The 27,091-nt window shown below is 37.1% G+C and overlaps 1 protein-coding gene across 7 annotated transcripts in view; it reads left to right on the top strand.

The window, feature by feature from the left end:
- Positions 1–27,091, top strand: part of ATP8B4 (ATPase phospholipid transporting 8B4 (putative)) — a 197,608-nt gene that overhangs the window by 50,224 nt on the left and 120,293 nt on the right. For all 7 annotated transcript variants that reach the window (XM_074327762.1, XM_074327761.1, XM_074327760.1 and 4 more), the window contains 3 exons: positions 2,447–2,560; positions 5,921–6,019; positions 7,562–7,623. In XM_074327762.1, coding sequence (XP_074183863.1) covers positions 2,447–2,560; positions 5,921–6,019; positions 7,562–7,623 — 275 coding nt within the window. The remainder of the gene's footprint in view (positions 1–2,446; positions 2,561–5,920; positions 6,020–7,561; positions 7,624–27,091) is intronic.

The raw sequence follows: 27,091 nt of genomic DNA on the forward strand, positions 1-27,091 counted from the left end.
TCATGGTGGAACGCTAAGAGGGTAGTGGTGAAGGTCTCCCATACTGTATTATGGAATGAGTTGTACTAAAATTTGACTGTAGGCTGGGTCAATGACATGATTGAATATTAATGTGCCTAATATAAGGTCTTAACAATACTCATATTCTTGGACACAGCAATAGAAATGAAAACATTCTTTCCTTTTGACTGAAAAACAAAGGTACATGTGTCCAGAGAGTCTCCAGGAGGGGGAGCCCTTGTTCCTTCCAGTCACAGCTGTGAGGATTTGCATCATCTGTGACTAAGTCATGACAGAGTCAGTAGAACAAACACAATCATTGCTATATGTTAAGTTAAGCAAATAGGAGACAATTGTCACAGTCCCTCTTTGGCATTGTCACTTTATCCCACACCACTGGCTCTTCACCTATGGGGAATTGAATTTTGTAGGAGAATTTTATTATAATTCCTGCCATGATTTTGAATGTCCCAGAAGATGTTCAGTCTGTCCTTTTAGCAAGCTACAGGCTTAACCTCTATTTCAGTTTCAACTTAGGAAAATATAAAACCGAATTAGGAATATGTGATCCTTTTAGTTAACTGCTTTTTCTTCTTAGCTTTCTTCTTCTTCCTTATTATCTTCTCCAAGTCCCTTCTTTAGAAAAACATGTGACAATCAACACTTCTGACTGTCTTCCCAGCCCAGCTCTTGAATTGATAACTCATTGCAAAATAGTCATCATTAACATAAAGAACAATTTTTAGCACCTTACTATGAATTAGACCAACTAGGCTGGGAACTCTTCTCTTGACACCTGTCTTATTTTTCCAAAACTTATTGCACAGAGCTGGACACATTGATTCCTGGTAAATGTTAAAAATGGCCCTTTAACAGATGACTGTATTTTCTTTAAAGAGAGTCGGTGATTACTAGGAGTCAGTTTAGGTTCACTTAAAACAAGTCACACCACCTAACCTCAGTTTTTAAAATATTAGTGGATAGAAACTCTCTGGGTATGTTGATTCTGAATTTCAGCAAGACCTCAAATTTCTCATGATATCTTTGTGGATAAGATAGAGTTAAGCCTCATGGGAGTATAGTTAGATAGATTTGTAAATGTTTAAATAAAGCATACTTAACATGTTCTATGTAAGTACCTGAAAAAGGTGTTAACAATAATCTATGCAGAGGTCTGTAGTAATTTTCCAAAGTTTTATTTCTTTAATTAAAAAAAAATTTGGTATTTAGTCCTATCTTTTTAAACGTAATAGCCTATAGTTTTGGAAGACTATATAAAAGGCATGTGTTTGAAATTTTTTGATGACACAAGCTGGGAGGAATATTTAACAGTTTGGGATAGTACACCCAAGATTAAATTTTTTTCTATAGGCTGGTATAATAGAAATAGATGAAAGATCTCATGCATTGATATTTTTGAAAAATCAACTATATAAGCTTAGAAAGGGGAGACATGATTTAATAGTGATTTATGAAGACATAATCTAGAAATTTTTAGTTCATCAGAAGTCGTTGTGAATAAACAGTGAGATACACTTGCCAAAATGTTAATGAAATTTTAAGTCATGTTAATGCAATAGTCCAGAACACAGAACATCAAAGTATCTACTGTACTTGGACTGATTGAACTGAATCTGCAATATGTGTTTGGTTTGGGGTGCCATGTTTTAAGAGAGATGCAGAGAAATTAGGATGGATCCGGAAGAAGCTGGTCAGGAAGAGATATCTGTAAAATATGCCATGGCGAATGGCTGAGGATTTGGGAACGTCTGGATCAGAGTGGAGAAGATTTAAGGGAGCTCTAGAAGTAGTTTTCAAGGTTGTCAACGTGGAAAGGCCTTAGACCTGGATTAGATTACCCAGGGATGGAATTTGACACACATCAAGCAGTTAGAGGAAGGCAGATTTGGGTTTCTCATAAAAATCTTTCCAGCAATCTCCATTCTGAAGCGGAAACAGGCTGCCTTGCAAGGTAGTGAATTCCCCATCACAGAAGACTTTCAAAGATAGGCCTAGGGGGTTCCTTGTTGGAGTGATCTAAAGGGTCATACTTTGGGAAGGTGGACCAGAGGATCCCCAAAGTTCCTTCCAACCTCATGGGCCCCAGCACGAGCTCAGTATCTGTATATAGTAGGTATTCCAGCAATATCTGCCAAATGAATGAATGCATGAGTAAAAAAACTCAGGGATAAACTTTTGCACTTCATACATTTTTGACTCATAGATGATTGGATGGCATTGAACAGTAATTTCAACTAGTATCAGGAGAATGTCATCTTGGGAAAAATGAACGGCCTTGGGCCACATAGAGTTTAAAATTTCCTAGATAACTGGCTTATCTTTCTTGCTCTGGTATAACTCATGCTCAGCCTTATAAGTTTTAGAGCTATTTCCAATAACGTGCAATGCCTTGCTCCAAACTAATGAGATGCTATTTCTTTTTCAGGATAATCGTATCCACACATCCAAGTACAACATTCTCACCTTCTTGCCAATTAATTTATTTGAACAGTTCCAAAGAGTGGCGAATGCCTATTTCCTTTTCCTTCTGATTTTACAGGTAATGTTTACATTGTATTTACTCATCATCTCTTGGTTAAAAGTATTCATATAATTTGAAAAAAAAATTAATTCACTTAGCTAAATGTTCATGATTAGGTAAAACCATCCTTATTAGATTTTTAATGTTAATATTACTGTTTCTCTTCACAAATGTGGGAGGGCTAGGAATGGGTAAAAACTAGTACATTCATCATTTTAAACACTGATGTAATTTTAAAATGCAGCCTTGCACTTTATTTGAACCAAACCAGAGCCTAATAATTACTGTTCATAGCCTCCCTCCTTTCTTTATCTCTCTCTCATGTCAACAGAATGGGTAATGCCAGAGTGGAGACAAAGAATCTAGCTGAGTAGTAGTTTGTGGAACTTAACTTGGAAAATTTCATTTGCATCTAAGAACAATGATATATTTTACACACACACACGCACACACACACATATATACACATATACATATAGCATACATCATATATATGTATATATATAAAATAAATGATGTATGCTATAGGTTATTTCACTGTAGAATGACTACTTTTTGAAGTTTTGAGTGGTTAATTTATACATTAATTAATAACCTTGCTTTTTCCTCCCATTCGACTAAAATTTGGGTCTAAATGAAATTTCAGCTTTTACTGATATTTTAGAAAAGAAAAGGCATAAATCAAAGTACACATACAGTTATTTACCTAGTATTTATTTTAGAGTGATTTTATCAGAATAAATGGGTAGATTCAGAATGTGCTGGTGTCTGTGTTAATTATAGGAAGTAAGCAGGTAGATTAGATATGTGCAGTCTAGATTAATAGCTTGAGTACTATTTTTTCTTTAATTGAGTAACTATTTGTATTAAGAATCTTGGTTGTAAGTGACAGAAACCTTAATTCTTTTAAGCAAAAAGGAAATACATTCATGAGTATACAGAGGATACCAAAAAATGTATACACATTTTAAGAAAGGAAAAAACTGTATTAAAATTGTAATACTCAATATATACTGATAACAAAAGATGACTACAAGTCATGTGTATACATTTTGTGGCACCCCCAGTATATCATTTCATGTGTGACTCAATTTCTGGGCAACTTATTTCAACAGAATGTGACCCCTCTTTCCTCTGTTTTACTTCATGTTGGCCTCATTCTCTGGCAGGCCCTCTCTATGTGGTGGACCCTGAAAGCTTTAAACTTTTATCTTCCTAGCTTCAACTCCAATATGAAAGAGAGAGAGAGGGAAAGAGAGCAAGGGACATTAGTTCTGATTGGACTTTGTTGAGTTACACTCCTATTCCAAAACCAATCACTGTGGCTCAAGATTTTGATGCAATGACCGTCTTGACCTAGATCACGTGCTAAAACCTGGAGCAAGGATGGAATAAGTGCACTAAAATGACATGGACTGAAAGTAGAAGAGGTGGGGTAGCTCCCTAATAAGTGTTAGTTGAAAAGAACTGGATGCTGAACAGAAAGAAAAACAATAAATAACAACAATAACAACAACAACAATGAATGTGCACCTTACAAGTTATTGAAGAGACTTTAGAATCCTAGATTTCTTTCTATTTTCCCTGTGAATTTGCTTTTGGTTTCCTCATACAATTCTTTACACCATTCCGGAATTTTGAGGTCATTTCTCTAATTGCTTTCTTATTTGTGGTCAAAGGCTTTTTCACAGAATTTTGTATCCGGAAGGTATCTTTGAGATGGTTTAGTCCAACCTCCTTTCTTTTACTGATGCAGAAATTATACCCAGAAAGGTTAGAGGATGTATGAGTTCTGACAGTTAAGTTCCTGAACTTGTTGCAACGATGTTGCTAAGCTTTTTTGATACCAGAGGAATTATTTATTATGAATTTGCACCAACTGGACAAACAGTTAACCAAGTTTACTATTTGGAAGTGCTGAAAAAGCTGTGTAAAAAAGTTAGACGACCTGAACTTTTCTCCAACAATTCATGGCTCTTGCATCACAACAATGCACCAGCTCACACGGCACGGTCTGTGAGGGAGGTTTTTAGCCAGTAAACAAATAACTGTATTGGGACACCCTCCCTACTCACCTGATCTGGCCCCCAATGACTCCTTTCTTTACCCAAAGATAAAAGAAATATTGAAAGGAAGACATTTTGATGACATTCAGGACATCAAGGGTAACATGACGACAGCTCTGATGGCCATTCCAGAAAAAAAAGTTCCATAATTGCTTTGAAGGGTACAGTAGGTGCTGGCGCCAGTGCACAGCTTCCCAAGGGGAGTACTTCGAAGGTGACCATAGTGATATTCAGCAATGAGATGTGTAGCACTTTTTCTAGGATGAGTTCATGGACTTAATTGCCTGAACTCGTATAAAGCTTTTACCACAGTTAATGATAGAAGCAGAACTAGAATCCAGATTTTCTGCCACCCAGCCCAATATTTTTGGTGATACCTCAGAAGCTTTTGAAGTTAGTTTGTTTTTTGAATCATATGTGGAAATATTATAAAAATCGATTACGTTTAGAGCTGTTTTGATGGGGCCTGATCTCCATACACTGACCATCTCTACCCAAACCTTCCATTCCTGATGGCTCTGAAGCAGCCCCAAATTGAGCCCCATTTGAAAACTACCTGTCTAGGAGAGGCATGTCAACTGTCACGATGTCTCTCTCAGGTGGGTGGCTTTGGAGGTATAAGCACCAAGCATTGGAGTCAAATAGACTGAGGTTCAAACTTTAGCAGTATATGTTCTTGGCCCAGTTGCTTGACCTCTCAGATACTTATTTATACAATGGGAAAATGATACCCAGGGCTGCAGTGTTTCCTGATTCTGGGGCACCATGTACAGTGTATTCTGTGTCTTGTGCTGGGGTGGTATTTACATGGAATACAAATCCTAAGTGTTTGTGCAAAACAACTCTGGTTCAGAATCTAACTCTGAACTTCTCTGAGGATCAAATGATGTAATATATGGAAAGTACTTGACACAGTGTCTGGCTCAAGGAAGATGCTCAAAGAATCTCTCTTTAGAAATTGGTGAGGAGTTGGTAAAATTGTTAAAAGTTGAGAAGCTGAGCAAAGACAGGTGATGTTTGTTATACTGGGGAATGATCATCGTCTGTGAAAGATTTCAAGAAGCTTACTTCATGCTATAAAAATTTTATTTTTTGTCAGGTAGGCTGGAAAGTGATTCAATGGTACTTCTATTCTGTGTATCTTACAACCAAATGCAAACATTTAAATTATTGAAAGTTGTTCTAAATTTGTACAAATAACTGAATATAATCCCATTAATTTCTGTCAAGTCTTACAAAATTAAAGGACAACATTTGGAAGACATATTTACTAAATTTAAAAGTTCTAAGCTATTTGAAACGTTTGTTTCAGCTGATTCCAGAAATTTCCTCTTTGACCTGGTTTACCACCATTGTGCCTTTGGTGCTTGTGATAACTATGACAGCTGTAAAAGATGCTACAGATGACTATGTGAGTACTTGCTTTTTCACATTTACAAAGGGTGTGGGCGAGAAAAAACACATAGGATAGCAACAAAGTGTGGCAAAACTATCTCTAGACCTGAAGAGGCAAAGGAAGGAAGCAATTCCCAGACTTGGAGCTGTAGTTGAGGGCTGCTTACAGCAGCTGGGGCTGTCTGGAGAGAAAGAAGCAACTGTTAACCCATCTTCAAGGAAGCCAGGCACTCTGGCACTCTGATCTCTGCTAGTGCCACCTACTGGCCAAGCCCAACCAGAAACCAGAGGGCCAGAACCCTGGAGGTCAGCTTCCCCGGCACAGGGCAGAGTGGCGAAGGATGGGTATAGACATGGAAGAGCAAATAGAAAATATCCAGCACCCCTGTCAAGTTATGTATGCAGACAAAGTAATTGTTTCCATTTCTATTGTTCTATTGGTGGGGAGAAGATTGCATACTGATGATGGGTTGACTTAATTTACTCCTCTACCAATATTATCAACTGTCCATGTTAACAAATGCCAAATATTTTATTCTTCTTGGTAATACCCATTCATTTATACCTGGAAATCAGTGTAATTGTATGCACTGGGCACAGCATAAGAGAAAGATTAGGTTGGGTTTGGGAAGGATGTTGAAAGAGGGAAGGGCTGGTTTAAACATTTTATTTATTGTGATATTGATGTAATATTTTGAGTATTTTTAAAAGGATAAAAGCACCAATCCTGATGATTATGGTCTATGAAGTCAGTTTCATGTTTCCTGATACTACCCCTTGTTCAACTGTGCATTGAGGCTAATTGGTTTGAAATAACACCTTATACTTTAGTCTATCACCATCTGATCTTGACAATTCACGTAGACAGTCTTATCTCAATGGCTGCTAATTTATGAGTTTAGTAGAGGGCTCATAATATTTGGATTCTTTTAAGTAATAAAAGATGTTTATAGTACTGGAATATACAATAAGAAATAGGATCACTTGGGCATAAAAACACAAATCTACACCAAATGTGGTTCAGTATTGTATTTTGATTTTTGTTTTAAGTATTCAGTATTTCATAAGATCACTGTTAACAATTAGAATTTCTAGAGAATAAAAATACATGTTGTTATAAGTAATTTCATGACTTCAAAGAAATCCATAAAACAGAATGAATGATGTTCCAATAAAGTATTGAGCACATATGTGAGAGAAATGGAAGTCCCCATTCCCTGTTGAAGGCATCAAAATTAATGTATGGTTTTCTCTGGAGCTGTGCGGCTGAGTAAAGGGCACACTGTCTTTTTAGAATCAACTAAAAATGTGTAGGAATTGGAAGAGCATGTGATTAGACTTGTTCCACTGGTGACTCCCAGAACGAGGTTTAGTGAGAAGGGTCTTGACTCACACTTAGAACACGTGGGGCTTGGTCCAAGATAAATGTAAGCTGTGCTCATTTTGGGCCGATGGTAATATTGTCCAAATAGATGAACTTGAAGTACTTTCAGGGTCCCTGTTTGTGTTGACAAAGTATGATTTAATATGTTTGTTCACAAACACTTTGATTTTTCAGTTTCGCCACAAGAGTGATAATCAAGTGAATAATCGGCAATCTGAAGTGCTCGTCAACAGCAAGTAAGATATCCACTCTTTGGGTTATTTTTAAGATTTCTGAGACCACCAAACAGATCTTGACAATTGGTGGCTTTCTCTTTTAATTACATATTTATTTCCCCCTTTAATTTACTAAAAATTGCAATGTAAGCCCATTTTATTTTCGTGGTTCTTTTCTGTGCTCAGCAAATGCTTGTGCTAGCCACTCAACTTCTACTTCAAATCCCTTTCGAGTTTCTCTGTGGTACGTGGACATATCATTGTCACTTTTCATTTCGAGATCTAATACTATTTAGAATTGGCGCACATGTGATGTCTTGTATGTGGTAGATGTTTCATAAGTACTTGAATTATTTAGTTTGGTAATTTCTGGGGAATATTGCTAGAGAGACTTTGATACATTACTGATAGTGATAAGAATTCTGTATTCAATTGATAATTGATTTTAGACTAGATTACCCACCACAACACAGATTTTTCAGTGCTTTTGAATTTGTCCATCAATAAAGAAATATTTACATATGGGAATGGTTCTTGAATCTGAAATGCTTTAAAATGTGTACGAATAATGGGAATAAAAACTTCCAGAAAACTTAGAAAAAACGTAAATTTCAAACCTTCATTCCATTCTTTCTTACTCTCTCTGTCCCAGTTTTTTTTTTTCTAATAACATACGGCAAAGTAAATTTGTGAGAATGTATTTCAATCCATCAGTCAACCACATCTGCTGATGATTTTGAATTATTTGGATACTATGAAGAATATAGTTTTTAAAAGAAATGTAATAAAACAAATTAATCATGTGAGATGGAAAATTCCAAGAAATGAAAGATATCAAGAGGGGCTATGTAGCCAAGACAATAACTAGTAGGCTTGAAGGAGTTAATCTCTTTTCATTACTAATGTTGACTGATCACTAAAATGTAATGAATACACATTGTTTTTCTATATCAGATTGTTTTGGAAAATGATGTTAAATGCTCAGTGAAGAAAAAGGATCTTAATCTAAAACATAGTTGTACAGACAGAGCCTCTGAAAGTGTGACATGGATAAGCCATTAAGAGATGCCTGGAATCATGTGGTTCATTTCCAGTGTTAGCAGGTTTTGAATTTTTGCCACTATAGCATGGTGTTTAAAAGTGTGGGTTTTTGCACTCAGGGAGACTTTAAATATGAGTTGAGTCCCAACCCTGAATAATTCTGCAATCTTCAAAAAGGTCTTAAGAGGTGGTGACTTTTGTAAGCTAATGCGGTATGTGACTTTGGGCTGTACTGTTGCATACGAGTATCTTTGACTTTCTCAAGTCTTACAGTTCTGACTTGCTATTACATTGACATTAATATGATTTGACTAATTTCTCATGCAACATTTGATAATCAGTCTCATTACTTTGAAGTATCATCTCATATAACGTATGAGAGTAATCCAATAACTTAGATATTCGGGAACTTGATGACTGTGGCTCACACATGTTAGCTATCATTGTCATTAGTATTAGAAGTAGCAGTAGTGTTATTTTCTTGTGGTATCATTTATCTTTTTGTTGAGTCCTTATGAGGTGGTATCTCTTTGTAATTCAGTATGGTGATGTTTTAAAAAGTATTGTTACTGGTGCTGTCAAGTTGAAGGGAAAAGCATATATCATTGAGAATGGAGTATTCTTTAGGAATCAGTTAAAAATCAGGCAAGATTTTCCATTTGTAAGGTTACCTACTATTGTGAGCTCCTCTAGGGCATCTCTTGGTCACCTTTGTGTCTCTTGAGCCTAACACAGTGCCTGTTGAATTTTCAAATTGAACAGTAACACGTATCTTTGCTGAGCAGGCAATGTACCAGAGGAGCTTGATCTGTGAAATTTTGCAGTCTCATTACTAGGCAATTCTAGCAACTAGAGTGGTGGTCTTTGCAGAATGTACTCAGGCTATGGAGACTGGCATTTTACTTTTCGGATTGTGAGAAGTTGGGGAAATCAAATGGGTTCAGGTCTGAGACAGCCCAGGGAGCTTCAAGTCCTCCTGGGAGCTGGTGGTTGTAGAGCATTGCTGTTGGGTCTGCGCAGACCACCACTGTTTTCCTATGCTCACCCCCAGGTCCTCTGTGCATTGCTACTAAGTTGCTAGCACCTGCCACTTTCTTCAGAGCACTGCCCTTGGGCTATTGGAGCCAATGGTCAATTGTGCAGGTGTAAGAAAAAGCAGCATCCCTGCCTCAAGTCGAATAAGCTCTGAGGTATAATTTGCACCCCTGAACACTCATGGAGATCAGGCTGACGATGGGACTTTGCCTGAAATCACACCCTTGTGTGACTTCTTCCCCTTCCTTGTGTTGCTTCTCATTTCCCTTGCCAGATTTTCCCGGAAGTACTTCCTGAATGAACAGCTTGCCTGCGAATCCTCATCTCAGGATCTGCTTCTAGGGAACCTGATCTAACACAGTAGTTAATGCATATTTAATCCCATGGCAATGTTATGGAAAATATTAGGAAACTATGTTGTGTCTGTCCTTGGCACCTGTGGGTCATGATCCAGGATGAAGTAAAAAGCCTGGTGGGGATCAGAGGAGTCTAGGCATTGCTGGAAGTAGGTGTCATACTGGGTGCTTGTGGTTTCCTGGCACAAGGTTTTGGACTTAGGCTTCATACTAAGGCAGAAGCCATCATCGGCTTGTCCTGAAGAAAGAAGAGACACAGTCAGTCTCAGGGAGGGGATACCTGAGGGGAAGGGGGAGCAATGAAAGCACCAGTTAGGAAACCTGGTTCTATGTAAGTGATCACTGTGTGACTCTGGGCAATTAGTTTTCCTTCTGGGCTTTGGTCTCCTTTCTTCTGTGCCCAGAAGCAAGGACGGTTGGCAGGTACATTCAGATTCAATATGTATTTATTGAGCAACTACCATGTGTGGGCTCCAGTGTTTCCACTTTTAACTCTCATAAAACCCCAGAATGTGGGTAACAGTGCCTTATTTTGGAGATGAAGAGACTAGGAAGGGAGTGACTGGTCTAGGGTTCCATGGCAAGACCCTAAATTGACTTCTACCTGCTCACGAGGCTATATGTAAGTGTGAACTTTGTGGTTTGATCATATGTTCACTGTTTATATTGTATTTGAAGGGCTTTGTATACAATTATAGAAATATGAACATAATTACATAATATATATGTAGTTTATCTATATGTAATATAGATATGTAAATAAACATATATCCACACTTTCAGTGCTTGGAGCATTACTCATCTATGTTCTTAGCATTGTGTAAGCTGTGATGCTGGACATTGTAAACTGAAGTTACAAAATAATTAGGGAAATAAAACCCTCCTTTATAACCTTCCTTTTCAATTTTACTTGTTTGGTTTTGTGACTAGTATTTCTTTGAAATTAGGATCAATAGTCTGCATCTGCAATCTGTTATAATATGTGAAAGTGCTTAAGAAATAGGTGTATTAGGCTTTGATAAGATCTTTTGGTGACTTCAGTTTTACAACTAAGTAGTAGTGGCATGATTCCATATGGTAAAAATTAATGTGACTCTTGAATAGGAAGTGCACATTCTCACCCAAGACAAGATGAAATATGTCTGTTGACTGAATCTGTGAATACCACTGTTTCACAAGAGGAGCTTTTCTCAAGTCATGCCAACAACCTGGGCCACCGGGGGAGCAACTGGGCAGGTGGAGGTTGTGAGGAAGAGTCTGAAAGTTGCTGCAGAGGTCATGGAATCTGGTGCTCCTCCACCTGGATGCACATTATATCAATGACCCATAATGAAATGAGGGTCTTGGAGGTGAGGCCCTGGTGGTTTTGAAAAATTTCTTTTTATCTATCTATTTATTTATTTATTTAAATTAAAGTTTATTGGGTGACAATTGTAAGTTAAGTTACATAGGTTTCAAGTGTACAGTTCTGTAATTTTTAAAGTTTCCAAGATGATTCTAACATGCAAGGTCAAGAACCCCTAATGGCAGCCATCTCTTTACCCATGTCTATATCTCTATGCCTATGTCCCTCTAATTTGAAAAGACATCCAAGGAAAGAAATTCTACAAATTTTTTAAATGATAAATTTAGTTTTTCACATAATAAATATCCTCACAAAGGAATAATTCTATAATATGTATTTACTTTTTTTTGTGTAGTAAGTTTCACATTTTCAGTCAAACAGTTGGCAGTCAATAATTACTTAGCCGTGCTTTTCTTTCCTTCAGAAATTCAAGTTAAAAATTTTCCCATTTGTTCTTTTATTTATTTCCCCATTATGTATATGTATTGTTCTCAATGCTGAATCATTTGCTGACTTTAACATATTTATGCAACTTCCAATTTTTGTTATTCTAGCCCAGGGGTGTCCAAACTTTTTTCAATGTTTTTCACCAAGGGCCATATGTGGTAAAATACACAAACAGCCAGGCCACTCACTCGAGGTGAAGTACATATTGCCTCACCTGGTTTATTTAAGTAAACTAAATACATTTTTGGAATTTGCTGCGGGCCAATTAACAATGGATCATGGGCCGCCGTTGGCCCGCAGGCCGCAGTTTGGAAACCCCTGTCTAGCCCATCACATTTCTAGTCATATGGATTTTAGATGACGAAAGAAGTGTGGAGACTTTCTGCTACCCCATTAGGCAGCCACAAGCCACATGTGGCTACTGAGCATTTGAAATGTAGCTGGTCCAAATTAAGATGTGTTATTAGTATAAAGTATATACCAGATTTCGATGCCTTAACCAAAAACAGAATGTAAGACATGTCATTAATAATTTGTTTTATATTGATTGTTTCAAAATTATAATTTTATGTACATTTAGTTAAATCAAATATATTATTAAAATTAAATTTACCTTTTTTTAAAAAAATTCTTTTTGAATGTGGCTACTAGAAAATTTAAAATTATCTGTGTGGCTCACATTTGAGGCTGGCATTTTATGTCTATTGGATGGTACTGCTCCACACCCCACCCTTAGTTACAGGTGAGAAAACTGAGCTGAGTAGAAAATGAGCTCTGTGTTATGAACCTAGCCTCCTGATTCTCAGTCCATGATGCTCTATTTGATATGGCAGGCTGCAAGCTTTGAACTAATAGAGTCAGCATCACTTTTTCTTAATGTTCTTATGTCCCTAACATCTCCTGAACTCATACTTCAACATTCGAACAATCTGAGCTCAGATACTCCAGTGCAGTTACCCCTCTTTCAGTCAGGATATTTCCTGGACACCTCTAGTTTTCAAATTGCTCTTGACCATCAGCTTTTTGTGCAACACATTTCACTTTATACCTTTCTTAGCATTGGTAAACTTGACTTAAATTTCCCAAGCTCTTTCACAGAAATGTCCCCATTAATCTTATTCAATGATTTTTCATTTGGCAACTGTGTATTTATAGGGAGAGGCAAAGGATTTCTTTTACAGTTGCAGAGTATTGTCTGCACAATTCAAGCCTGGTATTCATCGATGCTGCATAATTGTGTCAAAATACATACTATTTCAATAGGAACACATTTTCTCTTTGTTTAATCAACTTTTCCAGTTTGAGTGATAACTCCCACTGGATATTAGGATAGAAAAATTTGTTTTTTTTCTTAACATGTAGGTTTTTTTCCTCCCCATTGTGCATATGTCCATTAAGAGAAATTTGGAAAATAAGAGAAAGAAGGAAAAAAATAACATTCATACTTCCACTATCCAAAAGTGTTACTATTTTCTTGTATTTCCTTTCTCTACTTTTTCCTGTGCCAACATTTCTTAAAATTGTGTATATGTGTGTGTGTGTGTGTATAAATATATACACAAATATGTATGTGTATATATATATACATATATATACATATATATATATATGTATATATATATATATATATATATATACACAATATCCTTCTGTTTTCACTTTGCATCACATCATTACCATTTTTCCAGTCTTTATCTTGTTTTTATACACATAATTTTTAAGGGCTGCATAACATTCCATTAAATGCAAGTCTCATAATTTACTACTCCCCTGTTTGATATTTAATATATTTTTTTAAAATTTAAAATATAGTTTCTTGATCTTTCTGAACTGATAGAATTCTTTTCCATGAGACTAGGTTTTGGTGACATATTTATAAAACTCATCTAGGATGATTACATTGTACCCATTATTTCTTATATGAAGTAATTAGAAGTTAAAGCATTATTACTCAGTCCACTGACAACAACCTTTATTACAGTATCCAGGGTTTATGTGTGAGTAGGACCAGATTGGGCATAGTATTGATGGAACCTTGGGAGATTTCAGTTCTGTCAAACATGGGGGTTTCCTGAATGGGTGGCTGTCAAACTACTACCATAAGTTCCAATTTTATCTTCTGTTAATCATAGCACAACATGAAAAAAACCTCAAAATGTTCTGCTTTAAAAAATGTATTAGTGACACATGCAAATCCCCAAGCATCAATAATCTGAAACAGTTTGAATGTAAATTTTATATTACAATTACTAGCTACATAGCACTCATATGTAAAGTATATGCATCAGTTCTGGTCTGCAGAGTTCCTAGAGTAAATTTGGGGAGTGACTGGCAGTGTGGCTAGCAGATTCTTCAGGCAGCTGTGAAGGAACTCTTTCCATTTTCTTTGTCCTTCCGGATTAGAGAGGTATGTAGCAATGGTCAAAAGGTCTATCATTTGCTGCTGAATTCTTGGAAATAACTTACCCAAGAAAGGGGGAATTCATGTATGGCATTGCCCTCTGCTGGATTTGATCCAAAATATCAGTCTTGGCTAAGAGTGGATTATTATTATTAAATATGCGCTTACTTTTTCTCCTTGAGCACCTGCAACAGAAAATATCAAAGTTTGTTGAACTTAATGCATCTGAAGCTGACACATACTTAGTGTGCCTGTGTGTTTCTTGTAAGTGGGAACATGTAAAACTCTGGGATTCTGCCGATCACGTGGGAGAACTGATGAACCCGGCATTGAGTTACCTTGTCTTCAGGGTTTGTGGGCTTGCAATTGGAGTGGAGACTTCTGTGGTTAAACATAAGGCAGAGCACCAACTTTCTGAGATTTTTTAATCTTCAGCCCAACCAGACAATTTATATGTTAAGATGATACCACTGGGTCTAGGGGATAGCTACTTAGGGTCTATATGAAGAGATTGCATATTTGAAAGGAAAATTGATGTGAAAAATTTGATTCTTCTTCTTGTAAACAATGTCAGTAAAACATACTATTATGGGCTTAAATAACAATGAGTTCAAAAACAAGCTAATGGGAGTAATCTCAGTGCTTTGTGAACTTAGAGGAAGTTGTTGAAAAATTAATTTTTAGTTCATGTTGCTAACTCACAGAAAAAGTGTTTCAAAAATAGTTTCACCCTCAATAAATTAATTTCAGTTTCTTCAGCCTTGGACTGATTGTTTCTTGGGCAGTTTCTGCGTGTCAGCTTTGCAGATGGAAGGGTCCATTTGCCAATGGGCTGGTTTCTGTATGTGAGTTGTGACATTGTTATAGTTCTTATAAATGTTTTCCATTGTAATCAATTATTATATTGCATAAATACAATTTTTAAAATGTCAAATTTCTAAATGGTGACTATTTCCCCGAATGAAGTACATCTTGAAATAACAGGAAATTATAATACTTCAGAACTCTGCACATGGGCTTTTCAGTGGTATCTCCTAATTTCTTTTTAAAATTTATATAACCCAGATGTTAGTTGCTCTCTTTTTCTCGTCTTAAAGCTCCCCTACCACTAAAGCATTAGAGGGCAAGGTAGAGTTGAATGAAAATTTGGTGGAGGATACAAATGAGTTTTATTTCACAGACTTCATAGCGAATAATGCGAAATTCCATTTTAACATTTTTCTTCCTCAATGTTCTTATTTTGCTGCTGGCCTTTGCAATCTCTTTCCCTATTATATTTCTCAGTGCTCAGTGTAGTTGGCTCCATTCCTCTTCTCTCAGTATCTGGGGCTCCTCATATTTATCTCCCTTTATTACTCAATGTAGTTTGGTTCTTCCTTGGCTCTGAACGCAAGCCCATCACAGCTGCTTACCAAAATAGCAGACTTTTCTGTAGCTACGATCCACTTATGTTGGATGACAACGAAAGCTTAAAATACACCACATTCTACGTAACATTTAAAACTTCATTCTCTCCCTCTCTTAAAAGACAGGTTTCTGTATCTCTTCTCTGTTGTTATAAGGAGGAGATCTAGAATTTCTTTTGAAAAAAAAACAAACAAAAAAAAAACACCCAAACTGAAGGCCACAAATGCCTTGGGATGTTAGAACATTAACTTTAACAATGTAAAGCCCTCTTAAGATCTTAAAATCTGAAAGCTAAAAAGACATTATAACGTTATAGTGAGTAAATTTGGTTTCAGTCAGAGCCGACACGTCTATACCAAACCAAACAAATGTTTTAACAGCATTTGTTGATTAACTACTTAGATTTCTACTACAGGAGCATTTGCTTTAAATATTCTGAGGTAATTTCAATGGGTTAATTTCTTCCATGCATTTTAGATTGGTACCGTGTTTCCCCCAAAATAAGACCTAACCAGATAATGAACCCTAGCATGAGTTTTCAGGATGACATTCCCTGAACATAAGCCCTAATGCGTCTTTTGGAGCAAAAATTAGTGTAAGACCTGGTCTTATTTTCGGGGAAACACGATGTGTGATCTGTCTGCTGTAGGTAGAAAATTAAGACAACTTAAAAGAGTACAAAGAAAATGTAGAAATTATTGTTGATCCCACTACTCAGCTCAGAGTAAACTACAATGAACTTGTGAAGGCATTTTATTGCTTTCTTTCCTCCTCCATCTTTGCCTTCTCTACTTTTTCCTTTCAACACTTTCACACAATATTCGTTTTAAAAATAATTGAGATTATACTATCTCCTATGGTCATGGTTTGAATTATGCCCCCCCCCCAAAGATATGTCTGCTGAAACCTGTGATTATGATCTTATTTAGAAAAAGGGTCTTTGCATATATGATTAAGTTAAGGATCTTGAGATGAGGTCATCCTGCTAATCTAATCACAAGCATCTTTATAAGAGAAGGGAAGAAGATACACAGAAAAGATGGTAAGGTGAAGATGGAGGCAGAAATTGAAATTATACAGTCCCAAGTCAAGGAACACATGAGACCACCAGAAGTTGGAAGTGAGGTATGGAACAGGTTGTTCCCTAGAGCCCCCAGAGTGAGTGCTGCGCGGCTGACATCTTGATTTTGGATTCTAGTGTCTAGAACTGTGAGAGGATAAAGTTTTGCTATTTTAAACCACCTAGTTTGTAGTAATCTGTTACAGCAGTCCTAGGAAACTAACACTCACTTGTTTTTAGCTTTTAATTGAGAGGTTCTGTTTGTTCAATTTTGTTTTTTAACTCTACAGGTATTTATTAAATGCCTAGTATATGTCAGGTAGAAAGCTTTATGCTGGGAATGCAAAGTTAAAGAAGACATAATTTGTGTCTGAAATATAATGCAATCATACATATATGGTATGCAACTGGTTTATGTTTAGCATTGCCACAATACTCTCAGCATTTTATTGTTTTTACTCACGGGTAAGGCAAGTGAGCAAAATGACTCATCTCATTAGGAATGTGCAGCTTTTGAAAATTCTTATCAGTATACAGGCTCTGTAGACAAACCAGTGCCAGGTGGCAGAAAACCTTAGAGGATTTGAAAACCTGGTTGGAAATGGTGTCTTGAAGCTGTAACTCAGGGAAACATTAAACTACCTTTACACTTGAGTTTCTCAAAGACTAAGATCTATTTCCTTACATGCCAGGAATTTAAAAAATTCTCACTACTGACTGACTTTTGGCAAGGATGAGATGTACAATAATAGAAGGAGAGGGAGGAGAAGGAGGAGAAGAAGAAGAAAGAGGGGCATCTAAATGAGCGAAATGAATCATTGTGAGGCAAGATCAGAATATCTCTGGTGTATTTTTCCTTTCCCCTTCTTCCTTCCCTACAACTAACATGAGGCAAGGGATGCATCCGCGTTGCATGTTCTGTGAACGTCATTGTCTGCTGTCACTGCAACTTGAGACTGGTGTTTGCTGTGGGGTCTTTGGATAACAAACCCATCTTTAATTCAAGTGCTCTGTGTTACTGGGAGTCTCTCTGACATTGCTGCACCTTAATGTTCATGGGACCATGTCTGACATGGAAAGAAAGGGAGACAATTAGGTCCATCTGGGCTTCATTTCTGAATTAGCAGAGCTCAAGGTAGTATTTGAAGCAATGCTTATTGTTGTTTCTCAGCTGCCTCTTGGTTGCAGCACGTCTGAAGAAAAATGTGGGCTCCTGAGCAGCCCTAGACACTTGGACAGAGATGCAGAAATGGGCTTCCTTCTGTCTGCATCAGATGTTTGCCTCCAGCCGGACTTTCTGAATTGTCTGGCTAACAAATCCTGTTAACCCAGTTTGCCTCATCTGGTTACCTTGCCCCTCACCAGGCATTTCTGTTCAGACATATTTTCCCCCTTCACACTGCTAAATTTAAGGCTTAATTTTCAAATCAAACGCTCATGTTGCTGGTTGCCTGAGAAATCACATATGGAGAGCTGAGAGACCCAGGCAGGGAACTGTGCCCTCGCTTCTGGAGAGCAGGTCTGGAAACCATATGAATTGTAAATAGTTTTAAAATGTAAAAAAGTAAAGCTTTCTGCCAAAAGAGAGAGCTGAGTTTTTTTTGTTTTGGTTTTTTTGTTTTGTTTTGTTTTTCCTTTCTAGACTCAGTTATTAGATATCTGTTGGAAAGTACTGACCTCTATCATACAGTCTGTTTACTGTCTCCATCAGCCAGATTTAACCCCCTTGAGGACTCAGCTCTGCCAACACTTGCATTAATAGAAATAGATTTTGGGGTCACAGATATGTACCATGAATTAAGTTATTACGTACAATATTTTATTGGAAATTTGCCTTCTTTCACTTTAATACTTCCTTCTGAAACTAGGGTGCAAGAAATAGGTTAATATTCTTTAAAATAATAAAGCCTAATTTTACAGTAAAAGTGAGAAAAAGAATAAATAGGAAAAGGGGCATGGCTTCCTTTATTTCCTTGTCACCAGGTAAATAATGTGCTACCACATCACTTTCCACGTTAAGAAATATTGCCCAACATATGCCCTGTTTTCTTTGTTGGGCTTTCTCTTCTCCACCTGATCTTTTTGTTGTAGCAAGTGTTTCCATAAGATTTTTTTTTCCCCACTTTGGCCTTAATTCTTGTGGGTGCCAAGACACAGAGACACTGTCACTATAAACTATCAGCAACACCTTTTCATTCTGTACTGGCAAATATCTTCAGATTCTTCTTTTCTTTCCCTCTGTTTTACAAATTTCATCCTTTTTCTGTATCTCATTTCCCACTCCTCTTCTAAGGATAAAGAAAAAGAACACTGGAGTCAAGATACAAAGAATGTTAGGAAAACAATGTTCAATATAGGCACGTTTAAGTAGAGAGCATAAATGCTTAGAATTGGCATGCAGATTTGTTGATGTTCAGTTTCAAATCTGGTACTGATAATGTCGAACTAATATAAGTTCTACTTAAAGGGTATCTAATTATTGGCCACCATCTCTGGCATGAAATCTTTCAATTAACCACATCGAAAATATAATTCCCAGCAGTGGTTCTTCTGATTAGGAAAGAAATTCAGCAGAGAGAAGATTGCTTATACACATATTTAGGTACAGTTTTGTAGATCACAAATAAAACAATTATGCATGAAACCTTGATAGGTAAAAAGCATAGAGGGCCTGGGGCAGTGTGAGGCCAGCCTGTCATTGCTCTGAAGCAGAAAAACTTCATCCTGGAGCTGAGTGGAGCACACAACATAGCACATTTCCTAGAAAGTAATTAAAAGGGCAACTGTCTGGCAGAAAGGTTTCATTTTTCTTAGAGAAACCAGAGTCTGTTGCAGACAAAAAGCATCATCTAGACATATCCAAGGAGCAGAAAATTCTAGAGACTTTGGGATTTGAGTAACGCCAGAGAGAAATAAAGGGATTGTATTAGAAGGCCTTTATCATCCCTCTTGCCTCTAAAATATGAGAAATGGAACCACCATTTGATATATCAACCCAAAGATTTCAGCTGTTTCAGGAACTTCCAGAACTGTGGCCTATGAGGCATGGGGCAACGGATATGTAAGGACCTTTACTAGAAACCATGTTTACCTAGGCTTGCAGGGTGCAGGAATAGTAGATTCATTTGGGAGCTCTAGTTCATGTTCTAGATTGGGGCACAGGGGAGTGTTACAGTTCCTGCTTACACCCAAATCCTATTGGCTTAGATTGGAAAAAAATGAGAGGGCTTAACAATGGAGCCAGTCTTGTTGGGGCCAATTAAATTGTGGTCCCAGCGCCATGAAGTCTGTCTGAGTTCCCCAAATATTCAGTACCTTTAATGTACCAAAGATGATTAACATGCCATTGCTAGTTTTACGGATTCACAAGTTTTGTGGGGAGAGAGATAAACAAGAGGATAGTTTCGTGTATGATGAGCGAGGTATTCATGGAAGTACTGAAGAGGGGTGTTTAGCTGCTCAGTTTAGGGGTCAGAGGAGGCTTCCTGGAAGATGTGAGGCTTTAGCTAAAATTAATCAAAGTATGAAAAACTCAGAAAAGTAAAAATTTCTCCTTTTTAGAGAAAAGCATTATTTCTTGTTGTTGTATTTGTTTGTTTGTATTGTGCAAATATGTATATATGCAAAAGGCCCATGTAATATATACAATTTTGTATTCTATTTTTTCTTTGACATGATGACTCATATATGACATTAGAAATTTTTTGAAAATATGTTTTTAATAGCTGAATAATAGGTCATTCCTCTATTGTTGGATAATTAGGTTGTTTCTAATTTTTGTTTTTATAAATAACTCTCAGAGGAACATCTTTGAATGTAAATTTTATATGCATCTTTATTTCTTTAGGTTACAATTCTAGGGAATCTAGACTTTGCCTTCTTTCTTTGTAAAATATTCTTAATATATATTGTTAATTTGTTTTCTAGGAAGTTTGTGCCCATTTATTCTCTCATTTGAACAAATGAATAGTTTTTCCACAAAACCATCACAACTTTGAATATTATCTAGGCCAACTGGATAAGTACAAGCTGGAGTCTTGTTTGAAAAATTCATTGATTTTTAGTGAAGGTGATTATTTTTTCAAGTATTTTTTAATTGTTTGTATTATTTCTCTTTTTATTAACTTGTCTGTTTATATTTATTACCTACTGGTCTACAGTAATTTTGTGTCCTGTTTGAAAATATATTTAAAATTTTGTCATCTCATAAATTTCTCAGTCAGAAACAATGACATCCCTACATTGTGTACCGAGATATTGCTTGATGGTTCTTTGCTGGTGTGGTGTGCGTGTTGAGTGTGGTTTTCTAAGCAGAACTGGGTTGTGCTAAACCATCTTCATTCCTGACGGTTTTCTTTCTATAAAACAACTCAGATCAAAACATATTCCTGCTAAAAACTCCTTAGTAACGTCCCTTCCCATTCCTTACTATCAGAGCACCTATTCCAAACAAGCTTCCAGCCAGCCTTTCAACCATTGTCAATAATCATGGGGAGCCACTTGCTTTGATTAAACCTGTGATGTGCTCTTTTCCTTCTTCCTTTTCCATCCATTGGGGCTCAGCTTCTGTGTGAACCACATTGGGAAATCCCTCCAATACCTATTTTAGGCAGGTAGAGCAATCAATCCCTTCTTTGTGCTCCCACAGCTCATGCATGTTACCAGGCTAGAGTTAAGCCAGCATTTTAATCCATTTGAGGCCTCCTCCTTGAGTAGGCATCTTCAGGCCGGGAACCATACTGAGGTTATCCCCAGCACTTGGCCCACGGCCTGACTTGTAGTAAGTGCTCAGTGTTTGTTGAGTTCAGCAGAATCCACTTACTCTTTCAACCAGCAACACACATTCAGAACCTAGATCATAATTAAGAAATTGGAAATTTAAAGACATGAAAGAAGTTGGCATCCCTGTGGGTACGCATCTGGCCTTATAGCCATGTGAAATGTAAGTCATCAGTACACACTGAGGAAAATGAATTATGCTTTTATTCTCTACACTGTTAGGATTTGCCCTGCAATGATCCATGCTGTCTGTACCCTTTTTTCACACTTTGCGGTTATCTCAGCTATACTTTCTTAGGGCTTTCCCAGCAGGTGTAGTTATGTGGAATTTTTACTCATTTCCACCCTAGAGCTAAATATGTTAAGCATGCAGAATGAGTAACCATATAATAATTAGTCCAGTTAAATATTCATTCAACAAATATGGACTGTGCACCTAATATGTGTCAGGCACTGTCCTACATACTGGGGATACAGAAATAAGCAGGGCAGACAAATCCTGCCTTAGGAGCCTACTCTCTAGTGGGGAAGACAGACAATAAAAATACTATAATTTCAGGCACCTCTAAGTGCACCAAAGAAAATAAAATAGGATATTAAGATAGAGATCAATGGGATGGGAGGTGGGGAAATGATTTTAAGTAGGGTGGTCAAGGTCCCTTGAGGAGATGAGATTTAAGTTGAGAGGGAGCTAGCCATGCCAAGATCTGGGATTAAAGGAACAATAAGTATAAAAGCTCCAAAGAGGAAATGAACTTGACAGTAAGTTGTCAACTGTGGTTAGAGTGTTGTGATAAAGAGGAATTCTGAGGGAGGAGAGAGCCAATTCTTGTAGGTCATAGTGGGGAATTACACATTTATACTAAATGTAATGAAAAGCTATTGGAGGGTTTTAAGCCAGAGAATGACATGGAATGACAAAAAAGATTTATCTGGCTGCTGTGTGGACAGTGGACAGTACAAAGAGGCAAGAACAGAATTAGAATGACAGTTTGTTTCCTACTGTTGTCCAGGTGAGGTGACGATGCCATATGCTTGGTGGTGGTAATGTAGGAGATGAGATGCAGGAATATATCTTATTATGGGTTTCCAAACACATGAAAATAGAATGATACAGTGAACTTTTATTTATGTAATACCCAGCTGTAGCCACCATCAACTTCCTGATATTTTTGTATCCATCCTCACTTTTTATTGTCTAGGGTATTTTAAAAGCAAATTCTGTATGTCATACCACATTATCAGTAGACGCTTTAGTGTTTGTCCTGAACAGATAAGAACTTAAAATGTATTTATCAATAATACCATTATCATACCCAATAAAGTAGCAGTACTCCCTTAATAACATCTAATACTCAAAGATTGAAATGTATTTTGAAGGAAGAGCCAATAGGTATGCTGCTGTAATGGGTGTTTGTGAAGAGAGAAATCAGGAGTGGTTCTTGGCTGAGGTTCCAAGATGGCGAAAACTAGGGAAGGAGCATATTATTGTGGTGGTGGTTATTTTTTTGCCTGGACTGGGAGTCCAGTGTTCTATTGTGGTATTAGTCGTTCTGTAGAGATGTACAATGCGCAGTTGAAACTTAGGGAAGATGTCTCGTCTAAAAAAATATATTTGAAAACCATCTGACCACCTATGGTGAGAGTCCTTCTACATAGTGAAGACAGGAGCTCTGAGGCACTCTGAGGTTTGAAGAAGGAAAGAAGAGAAAAGGCTAGCTAAGGATTTGAGAAGGAGTGAAAAATGAAGTAAGAAGAAAACCAAAGGAATGTGGTGCTTTGGATTTAGGACAAAGAAAATGTTTGAGGGAGTAGCTAACTGTTTTGAGTAAAGCGAAGACTGAGATCTGACCCTTGGACTGAGCAACATGAAGAGATGTTGCAGTTGGAAGGATGAAGACAAAATCGTGATTGGAGAAAGCATGGGCGGTCAAGAAGTTGAGATACTGAAAAGAAATAAATAGCTCTTTTGAAGACTAGAAATAAAAATCAGAATGTACTATCCTTATAATGAAGTACTTTATAACAATAAAGATAGTCACAATACTTTAAAGTATACATTATTTTATAGTTTACAAACTACTTTCATAAATTTATCTTATGTGAAATTCACAGAGGTCATGATAGATAGGGGTTTAAATGTTAGGTGGGTTTACCCCATTTTAAAGACCTTAGTCTTATGAATGAAGAGGTATTCTGAGAGGTTGGCATAAGCCAATTAATGTAGGTCAAAGTGGGGATTTCCAATTTTGGTTAACTTCTTGCTGGCGTCTAATGGCTGACTGGGTGAGCTTGGATCCAAGTCCAAGTTTTCTGATTCTAATGACATGGACTCTTCTACTATGTGGCACCATTTTTGTCATAAATAGGAGGTCAGGATTGTTCTCTTTAAGAATGTAATGACTTTTAAAAAAATGATTCCAACTTCTGGTCCATTCTGAACAGTACTTTGTTTCTGCATGTATCAAGATTGTCCCTACAATGTCATCCTCAAAGGACAGACTCTTTACTATAAAGTTTTTGTTTAATTCATTGAGTTTTTGTTTAAATAATCCATTAAGATTTTTCATTCATGAATTTGAAATACTACATTGAACTTTGTTTCTACTCATAATGAACGTGTCTAGGGTACAAAACTGATGGCTCATTGAAAGGAAGTATTCTAATAATTGCGAGCAATAAGATTTATACTGGTCTTGAGAGAAACATGAATGACATAATGATTGAAGCCTCAGAAAGCAGAGATAGTTTACTTATGACCACAAGTAAATCCTGATTGAAGTCTGTTGGCGCAATGTTAAGTCATGATTCTGAGAAGTCAAGTCTACAGGGACCAGAGTAATATAGTCCAGGCATATAGTTTTCTGATGAGCTCATTGTATAAGGGGACAAAGCAGAGAATATTTTGAGGAATGAAAGTTAATATATCCTTTATTAGACAATTTCTCTGGTCTATTGGTTTTCTCACTGGGCTTCTGATGACAGCTGTATGGCAAACAATCTAACACTGAAGTCATTGTCCGGAAGTACAGGTATTCTTCATTGCTGACTGGAAGAATATCCATATGCTCCAGGTATCAGAAGGCAAAGATGATTTAATTAGGGTTGTTGAAGAACCAGATTTATATTTTCCCATTAGTTTCTGGGTTCCTTGATAACCACAGTATGTATCCAACTGCACTTGGAGCTCTGACACTCAGCACAGTGCCTGGCTCAGAGTGCCTATTTTGTGTGTATGGTGGTCTTGAACTATTGATGAAAGGGACTTCACATGCCAGTGGGTGATGATTTAATTAAGAATTCTACCTACATGATGTTCTGTTTCAGAGGAACTCAAAATGATAACCCATTGCAACCTATTTTAAAGCAATATTTTACATTTTTCTTAAAAAGAGTTTAGGACTTAATATGACTGCAAATCTAGTAAATAAATAAACTCGTGATCTTCCAGTGATCTCTTGTGGTTATATTTTGTGCTCTAAAATCTGGAATGTTATTTCCAGAAAACTAGGTTCTCTACCCAGAGCAAATCAAATCATACAACCGAGAGATGCCTTTGCATTGTCTATGCTGGTATGACACTTATTATTTGGCACATTAAGCAACTAATATTTTTTTCTGGCTTAATAGACATTTGGTTCTCTCATAACCTGGCCCTATATAGGAAAATTGATTAATAATGTCACTAGAGGCAATGGGAAAACACAATATATCCAGGATAAATATAATTAATCCTGGAACCAAGGTATTCAGGTTTGATTCTCCTCTACTGGGAGCTATCTTCTTTTGGGGTGTTTTTCAAATAGAGAAGTTGTTATTCACTACTGGTCTGGGTAAGAACTATTCTCTTCTCAAAATAAAGTGAGGTGACTTAGATGAAGGGAATGGTTGATCTACTTAGGCTAAGGTGTTTACTTGAGCATTTTTTCATCAAAACATGTTCTTTCTCTAAGGAATATTTTAGAAACAGTGATTTTTCTTTTTCCCTATAGACACTCTTAGGACATTTGGGTAGCCAATAGTTATCTGTAAAGCATATATTTTTTTAATGGAAAACTACTGAAAAATTACCTTCTAACTTCATTTACTAATAATTGGAAAAAGGAGTAAATTGGATGACTCAAAGTTTTACAGATTTCCCCCCAAAAGTGTTAAAACGGAGGGGAGGCATACAAAGACTCATGGCAGCTGTTCCTATTGATTTTATAGAATTGAAATTGGAACTAGAGAAAAGTGAAATAGAATATTCCTTTTCAAGTCTAAGCTGATTACATGAACATGTTCGCAGCAAAATTGGGAAGTGGGCTCTCAGTTTGTGGGGGATACTCTGCTGTCCCACCCACTTCTCCCTTCCAGAAGGCAGAATGTACTTCCCCAGCTGCCAGAAGTGCTGCCTACATACAACCCTCCCTTGTCAGCCCTCTCAGGGAGTTGCCCTTGTCTGAGAAGAACTGTTTTGCTCATCACCCCTGCCTGCTGGAGTCGGACTGCACCCAATGGCTGAACATGCCAAGGTATCAGGTCTTGCTCCCTCCATCCAGCTCTGAAGGCCTGTTTCATCTCCAGAGCTCCCCAGGGACTGGCTGAGCCTTTGTTGTGACTGCAATAGCCCACTTCCTCCCTCTGCCCAACTGTGTTTCCTTCACTCCCCTACAGGCTTCATTTTAAGAGAACTGGCCAATAAACTTCCTATACACAGACTTCCCTCTGAAACTGCTACTCAGGAATCCAACATAGACCTAAATAACTGTTTTCTCCACAATCTAAGGTATTTCCTTCCGCATTCATATGAGAGTAGGTGTAACAGTCTTCCTTTGAAATGATTTTCTTCTGATTTCCTTGTGGTCTCATCATTGATTAGCCTCCTATTAATGGCATTCTACTAAGAATTTACAGAAGGCAAAGGATCTTAAGAGACTGATTCAGGAGAAGGGTTTCAGTTTAGGGAAACGATGAAAGAGAATATATTTTCTATACAATACTCAGTAGGCTTTTTCAGTTCAGGTAAAAATTAGTAAATGAATTAGTCATTCTGTTTTTAAAATAAGAAGGCTACATTGTGTGTGTGTGTGTGTGTGTGTGTGTGTATGTGTGTGTGTGTGTGTGTTTGCCTCCTAGAAATGCACAATAGGATCTATAAGGATTTAAATAAGTTAAGCAAGACAGCTCTAAGATTGATTACTATTGCTCAGCAAATTATTTAACTAAATTATCCATGCTGTGGGATTACATCTTTTATCATCTCCGCTTCTTCCCACCCTTTTCCGCTGGCAATATTGGTACAAGAGCATCTTCAGCAGCCGACCACAGACCTCCCTGTGTGATTCTGCCTCAGCATAAGCATTGTGCTATTAAGAAGGGGGGAAAGAGAGGGAAACATCTGAATTCTTCAAAATAAATAGATTCCAAAGATATGAGTATTATGCTATTCTCAATGTAATGAGATTCTGTTCACCAGTCTGTTAGAGGATTAGAGCCAGGCTGCACGTCTTACTCTAGTGTGGCTCTGACAGCAGTGGGATTGAAAAGAACCAGAAACTGCTGCTGTCCACTGAACATTTGTTTCATGGGACCATGACTGCAAATTGTCTTTAGATCGGCTAGTTTTAAACACTGAG

The sequence above is a fragment of the Rhinolophus sinicus genome, linkage group LG03 (genome assembly GCF_036562045.2).
Source record: "Rhinolophus sinicus isolate RSC01 linkage group LG03, ASM3656204v1, whole genome shotgun sequence".
NCBI lineage: Eukaryota > Metazoa > Chordata > Mammalia > Chiroptera > Rhinolophidae > Rhinolophus > Rhinolophus sinicus.